The sequence below is a fragment of the Melozone crissalis genome, unplaced genomic scaffold, assembly GCF_028551555.1.
Source record: "Melozone crissalis strain CALT ecotype California unplaced genomic scaffold, PUWL_Pcris_2 ptg000008l_1, whole genome shotgun sequence".
NCBI classification, from domain to species: domain Eukaryota; kingdom Metazoa; phylum Chordata; class Aves; order Passeriformes; family Passerellidae; genus Melozone; species Melozone crissalis.
This window is the reverse complement of record NW_026535786.1, coordinates 14,394,445-14,409,096: the sequence shown is the minus strand read 5'-3', so window position 1 is coordinate 14,409,096 and position 14,652 is coordinate 14,394,445. Positions and strand designations below refer to the sequence as shown.

The 14,652-nt window shown below is 45.8% G+C and overlaps 2 protein-coding genes across 3 annotated transcripts in view; one reads left to right on the top strand and one right to left on the bottom strand.

Annotated features, from left to right (window-relative positions):
- The window catches only part of ATP6V1A (ATPase H+ transporting V1 subunit A), a 29,590-nt gene extending 21,051 nt beyond the window's left edge, over positions 1 to 8,539 (top strand). For both annotated transcript variants that reach the window (XM_054269727.1, XM_054269726.1), the window contains exons 9-15: positions 139 to 261; positions 350 to 464; positions 2,129 to 2,192; positions 2,915 to 3,118; positions 5,047 to 5,141; positions 6,284 to 6,455; positions 8,320 to 8,539. In XM_054269727.1, the coding sequence (XP_054125702.1) occupies positions 139 to 261; positions 350 to 464; positions 2,129 to 2,192; positions 2,915 to 3,118; positions 5,047 to 5,141; positions 6,284 to 6,455; positions 8,320 to 8,412 (866 nt within the window). In that variant the 3' untranslated portion in view covers positions 8,413 to 8,539. The remainder of the gene's footprint in view (positions 1 to 138; positions 262 to 349; positions 465 to 2,128; positions 2,193 to 2,914; positions 3,119 to 5,046; positions 5,142 to 6,283; positions 6,456 to 8,319) is intronic.
- Positions 8,540 to 9,990: 1,451 nt separating this feature from the next.
- On the bottom strand, positions 9,991 to 14,147 carry DUSP12 (dual specificity phosphatase 12). The gene is made up of 6 exons (XM_054269728.1): positions 13,879 to 14,147; positions 13,692 to 13,805; positions 13,482 to 13,600; positions 12,459 to 12,555; positions 11,886 to 12,072; positions 9,991 to 11,427 (listed from the first exon to the last, which is right to left on the bottom strand). Exons 1-6 carry the CDS (start codon positions 14,145 to 14,147, stop codon positions 11,266 to 11,268), a joined length of 948 nt encoding a protein of 315 aa, XP_054125703.1. The 3' UTR covers positions 9,991 to 11,265.
- Positions 14,148 to 14,652: the final 505 nt, after the last annotated feature.

Below are 14,652 nucleotides of genomic sequence, written 5' to 3'. Positions count from 1 at the left end.
GAAAGAGTAACTTCCATTGTCTGTTTCCATCAAAATGTAAATCAAATACTTTGGTTTATTTACATATTTGTGATGACATATAAGCATAGAATTCCTTTCTGCACTGTATCCTGCAGCAGGCTGTTGTCTTTGTCACAGGCATCACCCTGTCCGAGTATTTCCGAGATATGGGTTACCATGTCAGCATGATGGCAGACTCCACTTCCCGATGGGCTGAGGCCCTCAGGGAGATCTCAGGGCGACTGGCTGAAATGCCAGCTGGTGAGTAGTCTTCCTCAGTCTAGGCTTGTACGTGCAGCCCTTCAAACTGGGAGCCTCTGACTGAACCTCTGTGTGCTGGTGTTTGCAGACAGTGGTTATCCAGCCTACCTCGGTGCCCGGCTGGCCTCTTTCTACGAGCGAGCCGGGAGAGTGAAGTGTCTGGGGAACCCTGAGAGGGAAGGCAGCGTCAGCATTGTCGGAGCGTGAGTGCTGCTTTGCTTTGCCTCTGCACCTGTTTTGTATGACACCATTGGAATTAAATACCAATATAGCCAGATGGACCGTGCCTGGGCTCGTCCTGGCCCTTGCTGCTTGACCAAAGGCAGCAGCTGTGGTGGTTTCACCTCACAGACACCTTTGGCTGGCTGTGTGCTGCAGCTGGGTGCTTGGAACAAGTCCAGGCATGCAGGAGCTCAGGTTTACCTCTGGTGGAGAAGCTTTCAGGAAAAGAGTCGGGTTCTGCTCGAGGGTCTGATCCAGAGCTTTATTCCTGGCCCTCAGGCCTCTGAATCCAGCAACAGCCCTAACAGAACTTGAACCACGTGGTTGCTGTGTCTTTTAACCCTGGGGAGAGGGGGAGGGAAGGGGTAGGGATCCCACCAACCAGGTAAGGGGGGAAAATCTCAGGGGACAAATGACACCTGGATGGCCCAATGTCCCCCAGGGCTGAGAGGCATCCTTTGAACTCTGCCAATCCCTGGATGCCCTTCTGGAATGCTGGATTGACAGACAGCACTCAGCAGGGGACAAGGGAGGGGGAAAGGAGTGGTGATTGGCACGTGGGGAAGGACCGGGAAGCTGAGGCAAACCATGACATCACACCGCAACATGACACGGTACCTTTTTTTCAGACAAAAAGGTCTCATTGCTCTGTGCAGCTGCAGAAGTTAAAAATATGGGAGTGAGTAGGTAGATGCTTAGTCTCTGTTCACCCAGAACTGCTGCTAAATTGTGCGTGGGGGCAGAAGGAATGAATGCGGACAGGTAGCTCTGTGGGATCACAGGCACAGCAATCGGATCAAGTGGCTCAGGGAAGAATGTCATTAGGGCCCTCTGAAAAGTATGTCAAACCATGCTCAGAGCAGGAAAGAAGGGCAGTTAGAGCAGCAGTGTGTGCACTTGGGGGCATAATGAATCACGACTCTCATGCTCAAATAGAGTAGAATTCCATGGAGCAGTGTATCTCAGGCTGGGATGTGATGTGAGGAGCATGTTGTCCGCAGGCATTCTCCTAGGTGATACTGTTTTGTGTATCATACCCTGGGCAAAGTGGATTCCCTGTGTTTTCAGGAGGGCCCCTGGCATCTGCAAGAACACCCAGAACTGATTTTTTGCTCTGCTTAGTTCCGTTCACAACACACATACGTAAGGGCTTTCTGCTTTTGAGATTGGAAGACTTTTTTTTAAATCTCTGGGAATGCATGTATTGGAGTGTCAAGCACAAATTAAGTAGTTACTGTGTGGGTGAATATCAAAAATAATTTCAAATTGGCATACTGTTTTCTGTAAAATCACTGCACTATGTATTCATGATGTGCTATCAGCACTCTTACTGAATCTGTTCTAGTTGAGACAGGTTTGATGATCCAAGCTGGATTTACTACCTGCAGCTAACATGACTGAAATTACACCTTAATACTGTCAATCTGTCACTGATGTAACTATTTCATGGTATGCTTGATATTACCCCTGTGTGGGTATGCATCAAGCACTTTGTGCAAACACATTGCAATCTGTTATTTACTTGAAATCATGTTGAGTTTTCTGGTTTCTCTGCACTGAGCTGTGCAGTCAGTCATATGTTCAGTACTTCAGTTTGAACTGTGAAAGCCACTCTGATAACCTTTCCCTATCTCTTCCTGCTCAGTGTCTCTCCCCCAGGTGGTGACTTCTCTGATCCTGTCACATCTGCTACCCTGGGCATTGTTCAGGTACGTCTCACGATGTTGCAGCTCTTCTGTCCACTTTGTTAGACTCCAGATGGTTGTACTTCAGCACATTTGTGCCAGTGGCTGCGGTGAGCTTTGATTTGACACAGGCAGCATTGTAGGGTGTTTTGGAAAATGTTCTAACACTGTGAAAGGTGACCTTGTGAGATGGTCTCAAACTGATGTGTTTGAGATCCCTTTGGAAGGAGTGAAGGCAGCAATTCCTTCCAACACTGCCTGCTCAGGCATGTCTGTGTGCTTTCTAAGTGCTACCCATTGAGCTACACTGCAAATGTATTTGTTCCAGCTGAGATGGAAAGCAGACCACTCTTAATATAGGTGCATTGAAACCACGAAAAATCTTCAGAGGACCTGAGTGGGAGTGTCTTGCAACTGTTTGCAGTTTTGGAAAAAGCAGTTACATCTATTCAGTCTCCACTTTACATAGACTCCAATATTGACATTGCTGTGGCTAACTGCTCCCTCATGAACAATCTCAAGCTGAAGAAATCTGAACTCAGCTCAGCTTAGAAGTTGTCATTTTTTGAGAAGTGTTATTTGAATGTCACTGCTATAGTTACCAGGCTTCCATTTGTGAAGCCTTTGCTATGCTGCATTAACTCCAACTTGCTTGACTTCCTCTCTTTATTTTTTTTTAATTGCCTTTAATTATTTTAGTTCACTTTTGATTTGGAGAGCTGATTGACCTTTGTGGCTCCTGGCAGGTTTTCTGGGGCCTGGATAAGAAGCTGGCCCAGCGCAAGCACTTCCCATCTGTGAACTGGCTGATCAGCTACAGCAAATACACGCGAGCCCTGGACGAGTACTACGACAAACATTTCACAGAATTTGTCCCTCTCAGGACAAAGGCCAAAGAGATCCTGCAGGAGGAAGAGGACCTTGCAGAGATTGTGCAGCTTGTTGGCAAGGTGAGTGATCAGATATCTGTGGTGTCATCCTCCATTTCCTTATGAGTAGTGCAGGCTTTTGACCATATCTTAGAGCAGACCTGATGGATACTGCATTGCACACAGAAGATCACTGGGAGATGTCAGACTCTCTCACCTCAAACTGTGTTTTATTCCAACTTTCCTACATATTGTTTGACTTCTAATGACAAATCATTTTTCAGATTTGGTAAACCTTGGCTTGGCGCTGCTTTTCTCATGTAAATGATATTGGGACATCTACTGCTTGCTTTAAAGTTCACTTGCTGTAGTGTTCTATTCTATTCAGTTCTATTGCTGAAATGCCCTTTGCTGCAACTTAAAGTACTATTCCATTGGAAGCAGTGTTTGTAGAAAAATTATGCAAACCCATCTTTACTGTTGAAGTCATCTGAAGGGTTACAGTTTATTAGAAACCATGTTGCTAGCTGCAGGACAGAGGTGTTGGCGTTTACAAGTTGGCCTGTAGAAACAATGTGAAGTCTGCTTTTTAAAGAACTTGTGATTATCTGTTTTTTCTTTTGGAAACCTGTGACATATGGCTCCATTTTTTAGGCAAGCTTTAATTTCCTTTTTTCACTTCAGTGTTTTGAAGAGAAAGCTAAACTTGGATAGGAAAATTTCCATTGAAAGCTCTCAGAAAGGACCCAGTGAAAACTGTGTTTCAGCTTAGCACTGTAAATATGTTAATTGGCAGGTTCCTGGCACATACTTGACAGGACTTTAATTCTGTGATGTTCAGATGAACTATTATGATTTACAGAGCTATAGCAGTGTGTAGTAACATATATTAAATACAGTTACATGGAAGAAGCTTGCTCATGGTGCTCTGTCTCTTCACTGATGTTCTAGTCCCACAAAGATGAGACCTTTCATCACATCTTGCCTAGTAGAGCTCTCTTCTCTTGATGTGTCTTTGAATAAAAGGAAGTGGAGTCATAAGTCTTTCTGCAGTTCTCCATTTACAAAACCATCTTCTAGAAGAGTGGTTTGCAAAGCAGGGTAGGATGAGGTCCTTGGTGTGGAAGGGATATTCATAAGCCAGTACTTGTGACTAGGCATTGTTCTCACCATAGAATTACTGGAACTGGTGATTTTTTTCTCAGAGATGTTATCTTTGACAGTTCCTTTCTGTCAGGGCTTGGCTAACAACTGCAACAAACCTTTAGAAAGGGGGAATTGTGGAAGTACAGTCAGTGTAGTTTTTTCTTTTTAGAAATGAATTCTGAATTCTCTTAGTCTCCTCATGAAAGAAGATCCAAAACTTTCAGTCTAGACAGCAAGATGGGCTACTTAAAGCTTAATCAGACCTCTTTAGCAAAAGGATGATGAAGGTAGAGAAGAGCAACCAAGAGCCAAGTGGTGCCAAGAGCAGCAGTGTGCAGCAGTTGTGGCTTTCCTGCGGAGTCTGAGAGGCATTTTCATCAAATCCTTTTCTTTTCTTGAATGCCAGGTGGGAAAAGGACATTGGTAACAGTGCAGACTAGTACCAAATCCTTTAGCTTGCTTCTTTATCTAGCATGCTGAGAGCTAGCCTTTCTTCTATAAGAGTTGAGGAAGGTAAAAATTAATTTCTCTTTATGTAGGAGGATGATGTTTCAATGTATCTCTTAACAAAGCCATGTACATTTTCAGTGTCTAGTGGCTTTTCCATGGTTTTAAATAGTGGGAAGGAAGTTCCCTTTATCATCAGATAGACCTAAAGCAGACTTACTGACTGTTTGGCCCATCTTAATGTAGCAATCAGTTAAATTGGCTGTTCTATAGCAGGGAGTGAGAAATACCCAAAAGACAGTTCTGCTTAATCCTGTCTTAGGAGACAGGTATTGAAAGACAGCTGTTCTTGGCCAGGACATTCTGTGTCTTTATGAACTTGAGTACTAAACTAACTGTTTACCTTACTTTTCTAGGCTTCCTTGGCAGAAACAGATAAAATTACCTTGGAGGTTGCCAAGCTGATCAAAGATGACTTCTTGCAGCAGAATGGTTACACGCCTTATGACAGGTGAGATCTGACTGCTCTGGCCTCTTAGTCCTGTGCAGTCTGGATTGATACAGTTATTTCACATGGAATCTGATCAGTGCAGAAATTCATGTTACTGTCTGTAAAGAAGTAGAAGAACTGTGCTTAGGTAACTCATTCAGCAGTGCATTCACATTGTCTTACCCAAGGCATGCAGGCCCCTTCTGAAGGCAGATCCCTTTGGGATTCCCAGGTCCTCCTCTATTGTTCTGTTAGCCAATGTTTCTGCAGTACAGCATGTGAGGAGAAGGACAGGACTGCTTTATTTTCATAGACAGCATCCAAAGTCTTCCTGTTTATTCCATCAAAACACAGGGGACTGCAAGAATCTGCTTTCAGTTACTGTTGCATAATTCTTGAGTAAGTTTGATCCATCAAAAAAACCCCTTACTCTCTCCCTAGTGAACTTTTCTTCTTTCCATGCTATCCTTGTGTTTTAACAGCCTGACAAGGGACCTTTTTGTTCTTCATCTCACTCCCCAGCCCAGGTAGATCAGGAAGTCTTGAGTAGTTCATCACTAGTAATGTCAACATCCATCATTTTGTAACGGTGTGTGCCTTTGATCAGGTTACTAGGATAGGTATGTGTGTATGCTATAGGAAGCACAGGAAGTAGCACATAAATAATAATGAGGTACCTTTTATGGCACTCACCTACCCATTAAAAATGGGACTGCATGAAGTGCTCCTGTCATAGAGAAACTCCTTTTCCTGTGAGCAAAGAAACTTGCAGAGCTGTCATCCCAGCCTGTTAGGAGGAAGCCTGCTCCCTTGATGGACAAAACAGGAAGGAGGAATTCTGTTGGCTGCTCATTGTTTTCCTTTACTTGTTAGCATTGGCACAGATTGAAATGTGAGACTTGTAGAGCAGCTGTTCCTGCTCACTCCTGTTTTGCCTGAATGTTTGGGTACTGCTTCAGAAACCTCAACTTCAATCAGCTTCAGGATGATTATCTTGGCCTGCAATTTGACCATTTAAAAATGTGGGACCTATTTGAGGCAGCCCCTCTCCTTTGGCAGTGTCCATTAAAAATCCCTGGAGTAAAGCAGGCTGGCACTCTTATCAGGGGAGGATGCTGATAACTGTTCCAAGATGCCTGACAGGTCCTCTTCTATTCTATCAGGTTCTGCCCTTTCTATAAAACAGTGGGAATGCTTTCCAACATGATTGCATTCTATGACATGGCACGCCGTGCTGTAGAAACCACAGCTCAGAGTGACAATAAGATCACGTGGTCCATCATCCGAGAGAACATGAGCGAAATCCTCTACAGACTTACCTCCATGAAGTTCAAGGTATGCTTGTAAGGAACTGGGTTGTCCTGTTTCCTGTGAGCTTCCAGGACCTCTGGAAGACTGACTAAGTGGTAAACACACCAAAGAGCTTTGATAAAGGTCTGAGACTCTTTGCCATCATTTTGAAGACAGTAAAGAATTGTTTTGTGAGCAAAGGTCAATGCAGAAATCCAGTCAGCTGATGTTGACTGCACAGCCTTGGCAACCCCACCTTCAGCACTCTCTTTTGTGTTACATATAGTCATGGTAACAGTACAAGCATCTTTTCCAGTTTGCTTTGGAGGTTTTGTGATATAATTCTGTAAAAATATTATAACACGTTCTAAGGAGACTATTATCAGAGAGAAGCAGCCTGAAGCCAAACATGGGACATGTCATATATTATTACAGGAGTGTTTCTTTCCTTAACTTCTATTTACAGTAGCTCAGTTAACACTTCTATCATTCAGTTTCTCCTGGATTTAAACTTAAGGCTGCTTATATCTGCCTTTAATATAAAAGAGACTACTCAAAGTGGGGAGAGAAAGGGAGCAGGAACTTTAGCGCAGGCTTAAGACAAAACAAGTGAATTGGAGCACCTGCTCTGGGTAACTTCAGTAGCTGTCATTTTAGGGTACAGCTTTACTAAAACTCCTCCAGAGCATGCTGGTGTAGCAGTTACTGGTAGGACAGTGGTAACCTGTGATACTGACTGATCTCCTCTATGAAATGAAATGCTTACTCTGTTAAAACTCATGTAAGTCAATACTGCAAATCTTTGGAGAACAAGTAGCATTGGATTAAATATGTTTAGAATTAAATATTCTGCCATGCCAATGTATTCTGTTCCTGCAGGGTACTGGCTTGTTTCTGCAGTACATGGGTTCCTGGTATATATTCTCAAAGCTTCAAGAAAATAACAAGATGCCCTTGGGGACATGAGCATCTTTGAGAGCTGCTGATGTAGATAGAATAATTAAAACACTCCCTACAAACCCTGGCCCACCAACAGGCACCCATAGTATAGCAGAGCAGTGGACAGCATGGCTGAAAATGGGAATCCAGAGAGTGACCAGCTAGAGAGCCTGAGGACCTCTAATAGTTATGGAAGGAAAATTGTATTCCCCAGGTCACAGTCTGACAGATGTGAGGATTCAGATGTCCTGCATCCTGTGGTTTGGGTACTTTGGAGACACAATGTAAGAAGTAGTGCATCCACACATGTAAGGCCTCTGTGTTTACCAAGGGCACTGATCCAGAGGATCTTAGCACTCAGAGGAGCATGAAGACATTGAACAGATTTTACAGCCCGACAGTTAATGCTTCTTGCAGAGAAAGCCTTGCAGCCTCAGAGCAAAGCTGATAAATTTTTTGTCTTTCATGAAAAATATTCTGAGAAAATGAAGCTGTACAAAGATATTTTTGGGATTTTCATGATTACACAATACATTTTAATTTGAACCAAACAACCTCTAAGTAATTGCAGAGTAACTCTTCCACTTACTGGGGATGCACTGCATTTGGTGTGGGGATAGGAGCTGGTATTAATCACTGCAGCTCTTAAATCACACAGCATTAACCAAGACCCTCAGTGGTTTTGATAGCTTTCCAAATCAATTGCTTTACGGTGCAGTAACCACTGCTCATGAGAAAAAAATCTCTTTCCAATACCCATTCTGCCTGCTCACTAATGTGGGAAGAGAATGAGATTTAAACCCTGTGGCTGTTGGTGAGACAGACAGGATGCAAAGACAGAGCCACAGTGCCTGCTCTGCAGTTGGCAAGTGTTGATCCTGAGTCAAGAGGTTGCAGCAGTGGCAAACCAGGCTGACTAATTACCATGGGCTTTTCCTGATGGATCTGTTTGCTTGCTGTGTTCTTTCAGGACCCTGTCAAAGATGGTGAAACAAAAATCAAGGCGGACTATGCTCAGCTGTTTGAGGATATGCAGAATGCGTTTCGAAATCTGGAAGAGTAGACTCGACCTCTGTGACCACTCCAGTTTGTCCTCTCAGTTCCTCATCTCAGCTCCTCTGCTTCCCTACCTTACAAGAATGATGCAACAGTACTTGAGTTGATAAATAACCCTGTGTTTCCCCTGTTCATACTCAGAGAGTGTCTTTACAAGAAACATTCCTCTTAGTTTGTATTTGGCATTGCTTTGTGTGTCTGGTGAGTGATGTGTGAATGGGCCTGGCTGAGTGAGGAAATGCTGTTGTACACTTCTAGGGTGGGAAAAATGTCACCTTTCCTCTCCCAGCTCTCCTGGTAACCAGTCTTTCACCTCGGGGTGTAACCAGTTGAGCTGCACTGGCAGAGGAGGTGTAGGTCTTCATGCAGTCATGCAGTACATTGCGAGCTGGCAGTGGGAAGGGCATTTACACCTGCCACTTTGCTAAGTGACTATCAGACATAGAACTCCCTGTTCTCAAACAGAATTTTTGACCATATTCTGATGACATGTTGACACAACCAAAAATTCTTCACTAGTCTATCATTTCTGAGTCTCTCAGCTGAGTCTTTTGGTACTGAAATGTGGTAGTTCTGGTCCTCTTCAAGAAGGGACTAACTAGAAGATAAGCATATGCAAGCGACTGGTATAATTTTGTACACTGGAGAAATACAATTTTATCTTCCTGCTTAATACAGATAGGACTGTTGGACTCAGCATCACCTAAAATCACAGCCACAGGTGCTCAGCTTCCAGCAGAATTTTACCTTCTTGGCTCCCGTTCATCCTGTAAAATTTCCTGACACTCAGCTGCTTTACTTTGTGAAGCTTGTGAAGCTGCCATGTACTGCAGGGCATGGTTGGCAAGGTACAGTGATGCCACACGTGCTGACCACAGCGTGGTCCTTCCTTGGTGGTGCTCTGCCAGTGCAGTTGCCCCCAGTGCAATGCCCAGGTTATGCCAAGGAAAGGAAAGCACGTGCTTAGCCTTCTTCCTCCACCTGTGCTCACCTGGCCTGTCGGGTGGTGGCACAGAAGGTCCCCAGCTCTTGTGTAAGAGGAATGTATGATGCTCAGCTGGGGGCAGGGGATGAACGGGGGAAGGTTGACAAGTACAAAATGTATTTACTCCTGCCTTGTTGATTACGATGCAAGAGAAACCAGTGGCTCTGGTCTTCTGCTCTGTGCTCTGGAAGCACTCTGTCAAGCAGCTGAAACTGCTGTCTCTTGGGCTTTTTGTATTGGTAAAACTAGACTGAGATGAGGAATGAGCAGAGCGCAGCCTTTCTGTCAAACTCCCCGAGCCCAGCACTCATCCCATTGCTCCAGAGTGCGAGAGAGAGAGATGCTGGCATCCTCTCCAGTCTCTCCCTCTCGATTGTGTCAGGTGGCATGCTGTGCCCAGCTGGGTTCCAGCTGCCACCTACTGCTTTGTTAGTCCTGAGACAGCACCTGCTGTTGGTGACACCGTGCCTGCGTGAGCGTTAACTCTGCACTGAAGTATTTCCACCGGCGCCAGCTTTGAACAGTAGTGATGCAAAGGGATCTTGTGCTACGGACCAAATGCTGCCACTTCCATTATGGTATCAACCCACTGTTTGTCAGGGGAGAGCCCAGCTGAAACTTAAAGGGATTGACTATTTTTGGTTCTCCCGAAAAGAAACTGCTCCTGCAGCTGATATTCTGGTAGTGAACGCTTAAGTTTACAGCTCACTAAACTTTTGGTGTATGCTGCTTATTTTATCAACGAGCATGTGTGAATGAGTAGTCACCATCCAAGCCCTTGCTGGGCTCATCGTTTGTACCCTTCACCACTGTACAATGTAGCATTTCATGCTAGAAACCAGATGTTCTTATCTCTTTAAATAGAGGATGTTATAAACTTTACAGAAGATGTCTAAGATAATGCAGTTCTAATATTTATTGTGCTGTACCTGGCCCTGAAGTGTGACCAGTTCAAAGTTTCATATATATTTTTGTCTTTTTTGTTTTGTGTCTGTTTTCAGTGTTGAGATTCTGATGTTCACTGTGTCCTGCAAGTCTTCCTTCCACAGCTGTGGGAGGAATTACAACATGGGCAGAACCCCACCACCTACTTTATCTTGTATATTTCATAATGTACGTTGCTGGAAATTGTGTAAAAAAAATAAATTAAAAAAATTGTTCAAGTCAATGAAAATAAAATTGATTTAAATTAGGTTTTATCTGTCCTCTTTTTTTAATGTCAAACCAAACCTATGCTAAACAGTGGTGTACACAGCAGCCCATCACAAAAGGTGACAGCTTGCTTAGAAAAAATTACTTCATCGCTTTAAGGATTTCTTCAAAACTGCAAGCAGTTACTTGGCATGGACTCTTTACTTCAGTTCTCCCATTCCATTACAGCTTGCACAATCTCCTCACACGTTACATGAAAGAGTTACAAGTAGTAAATACTCTTGGGGCAGGTATTTTTAGCATTACTTTAATAGAATAAAAGTGTAACTAAGTTTGCCTTTTGCTGCCACGCATGCAAACAGCTGTAATTGTACCATTTGAGGGCACTTGGAACTTTGGATCAGAAGCTGAGCAGCACTACTGCCCACAGCAACTCCTTTTGAATAAGGAGTTGAGACCTTCTGTGAACAGCAACACATAAATGAAGAATACACTAAAAACATCACACTTGGCCCATTTTTTAGATTTGACCACTCTGTAACACCTCTTTGAAGAAAGTGTTCTGGTATTTCATAGAATATATTAAGAGATACAGCAAGCTGAAGGTGTTCAAGTAATTCCACCACCTCCCAAAGGGTTGGAAGTCATAAACTCATTTCCTGGCAACCATGGACTAATAGTTCTCAGTAGATATTAAGAAATCCATGAAGTGAAGCGATGAGTTCAGGTTTTGGCAGTCTGGAAGTTACCAACAGGCAATGTCCTCACTTCATCCACTCGACTTTTGTGGATCTGGAAGGCCGGTGTCACCCAGCGGCCGCAGGAACACTGGTCCCCCCTCCAGCTGAAGGAGCCCAGCTTTGACGTGCATTTGGGACACAGAAGCTGCAAGAAAAACCCAGGACTCAGTCTAAGACGTGTGTTGATGTGGACCTAGTTAGAAACAGGCCAAAAAGCCAAACTGGAAGGGCTCTTTAGCCCTGGGGTGTAGCAGGCAGCTGTGCTGGGACCTGGTGGGATTCCAAGACAGTTTTACCAGGGTCCAAAGGACTCGGTCAGCCTGAGACCACAACAGGATTCTGAAGTGCCACAAATCTTTCTCATAATAGAAACAAACAGCAGATAAACCCTCTCCAAGATCCTGGCTGCTATTGTCAGCTCAAGCAGAGCAGTTTCCTTGTGAAAGAGTATTTTACATTTAAGCATCTGCATCAAAAAGGCTGGGGAGGCCTAGGACCTTGTGTGGGGGTTTTCCTTTTGGGGAAGAAACACAATTCTGCCTTTGCAAAAAAAACACCCCAAACCAAAAATGCAAAGATTAAAAAGCACATGCTCCACTTCACCTGTCCTTCCATTACTCCGAGCAATGCCGGCTCCATCCACTGCACGGGCTCGATGAAGTAGGAGGTGCACTTTTCCTGGCCGTTCCCAGAAAGCCGTGCAGACTCTGTTATCCTCTTGTGGGCAAAGGCTGTCGGTCCCACTCCTTCCGTGTGGGACAAAATGCTGGAGCTACGGAACAGAGCGCGTCTGCCCTCCGAGACATGGGAAAAAAGAAGTAAAACAAACGGGTTTTTTAACTGGGCAAATCTACAGACAACAGAAAATAAGGATATGGGCCTCCTGACTCTGAATATTTAAACAGGAGTACAAATCCTACATTTTTTTGATTAGTCTGGAAGGTTCACAAGCACCACCCCAGGGAACAAAAATTTTGTACTTTCAATTTTTATTTTTTGCAAACACATTATAGAAACTTAGGCAACAGCTCATCCCTGACCTGACAAGAATGACATGCCCATTTATTCACACTGGTTATTCTACTCGTGGGTAGATTTCACAATGATGTTTTAAGGAGAAATATAAAGTATTTTATAAATATATAAAAATACGTATTTTTTCAATATATAAAGTACCTGCATTTCCTGCATCTGTAGAGAACCTCTGTGTTCAATGTTTGACATGTAGTGGTAGGATCAACTGCAAAGACTTCTCGGGGCAAGTCTTGAGGTTCTGCAGAGGGGTCAGGACCATGTTGAGAATCAGGTCAGCTCAGCCACGCTGCATTCCTGGGAACGAGACAGGAGTGTGCCTCTGCCCCAGTCACAGCCTGCAGGAGCCACCTTCTTCCCTTTCATTTGCTCTCTCACAAATTCCAATAGATTAAGCTAAAAACAAAAGAGCCTCATCCCGCCATGCCTAAGACTGGGATTTGCTCAATGCAAGGAACTGGGATCTAGACTATGGCCTCAACCATGATAAAATAATGATATTTTGCTCTGTGTTCTTACTTCAGCAGAAAGTAAAGGTAGAGGAGGTTTCTGAGCAGTTGTGGCAATGCTTGAGTGCCCAAAATACAGAAAGTCAGCTTGGAAATGGGACAATTTGACAAAGTCAGCTTGCAAACTGCTAAGGACAATGATACATAAAGGGCAACAGTACTGTGATGCAACACTCAGATCTTGCAAGAAAAGCTAAAGATTATTATTTTATTATAAAATTACACCGATGCACATGTATCTCTTGCAAATTGAAGTATGAAAATTCACTTCATTACCTGCATTTCACTTTTATCTCAAGTTTTGCAAGTTATTTTTTTTCATCACATTGACATATTTTCTGAGGATGCTGTTTGCCTTGCCAGGGATGTAAAAATCACGAAAAATATCAAACTGACCTTTACCATTTTTCGCACTTTGCTCCTTACAGATCTCATTTCCCACGCATCTCCCAAAGGCACATTTTTTCCCCACTGATGAGCTGGGATTCTCTAGGGCTGGTGTAACGTGAATGCTTGCCCTGGCCAAGTGCAGGCTCGGCTCCTTTGAGGGCCACACTCGAAGTCCAGCCCCTTTGACAGGGCTCCCTCCGGGACAGCCTGTTCCAGCCCGTTCCCCTGCTGGGAGCCCGCTCCGCGCACACGCGCTGCTCGCACTCACCGGAGAGCCTCTGGCTGAGCATCTCCAGCCGGTACCGCTTGTAGAGCGCGCTGCTGGTGTCCACGGCGCAGCCCATGGCCTCGTAGAGCTTCAGCTGCGCCTGGAAGCCCGGGTTCACCCTGCGGCGGGGCCGAGAGCAGAGCGCCGTGAGGGGGGCGCCGGCCGGGCCGAGCGGGCCGAGCGGGCCGAGGGGGGCGGGCGGGCACTCACTGCGCGTCCGGCTTGGCGGCCCTCACGGCGGCGAGCGCCTCCTGCCAGCCCAGCCCCTGCGTCTTCATCAGGTAGGCGGCGACCACGGCCACGCTGCGGCTCACCCCGGCGTGGCTGCAAGGCAAGGGCGGCCCGTCAGCGGCAGCGCCGCGGGCAGCACCGAGCCCCGCCGCGGCCCCGGGCTCACCAGCGGACGAGCGCGGCGCCGCCGCCCGCCCGGGCCGCGCCCAGGAACGCGGCGCACTCGTCCAGGCGGCTCAGCAGGTCCGCGCCGGGCTCGTCCCGCGCCCGGACGTGCATGGCCCGCAGCCCCGGCACGGCCGGCGGCTCCTCCGCGTCCACCGTCAGCACCGCCACCACCCCCGCCGCCGACAGCGCCGCCGGGGACGAGCAGGAGTCCGCGCCGCCCACGTAGAGCCCCGCCAGCACCGGCACCATCCCGCCGGGAGCCGCCATGGCCGCGGGAGCCGGGAGGGAAGCGCCGCCCCCGGCGCGGCACCGCTTTCCGCTTCCCTTGCAGTGTGGAAATAGTAATTTCCGTAGCAATCGTCGCGCAGTTATCGGTGCCTACCGGTTCTCTCCTCGCCGCGTGTATGTGTGTTTGTCTTAACTCGTCTTCCCCCCCCCCCCCCCCCCCCCCCCTTACAAATGCTCAGAAAACAAATATGTGTCACAGGAGCGGTCAGGTTGCAAGGGACCACAGCCGTCCAACCTCCCCGTTCAAGCAGGGTCGTGCAAGAGCACATGGTAGAGGATTGTGTCCAGGCGGTTCTGGAGTATTTCCAGTGAGGGAGACTCCTGACAGACAACACAGAGAATGGAAATATTCATTTCCCCTTGAGGCTGCTAAATAGAACTTAAATACTAACTAGCAAAATAGATAAAGGAGTATAAAAGTAGACACACAGGATGCTAAATATAACTGGAACCAATGGATGAAGAGATAATTAGGAATATAGTG

Bases quoted from the DNA above. Each gene is read 5' to 3' on its own strand.
- DUSP12 (XM_054269728.1), bottom strand. From the start codon at position 14,147: ATGGCGGCTCCCGGCGGGATGGTGCCGGTGCTGGCGGGGCTCTACGTG. The intron at 13,806-13,878 runs GTGAGCCCGGGG...CTTGCCTTGCAG, and splicing joins GGCGCCGCGCTCGTCCGCTG to CCACGCCGGGGTGAGCCGCA. The intron at 13,601-13,691 runs GTGAGTGCCCGC...GCCCCGCCGCAG, and splicing joins GCCGCCAAGCCGGACGCGCA to GGTGAACCCGGGCTTCCAGG.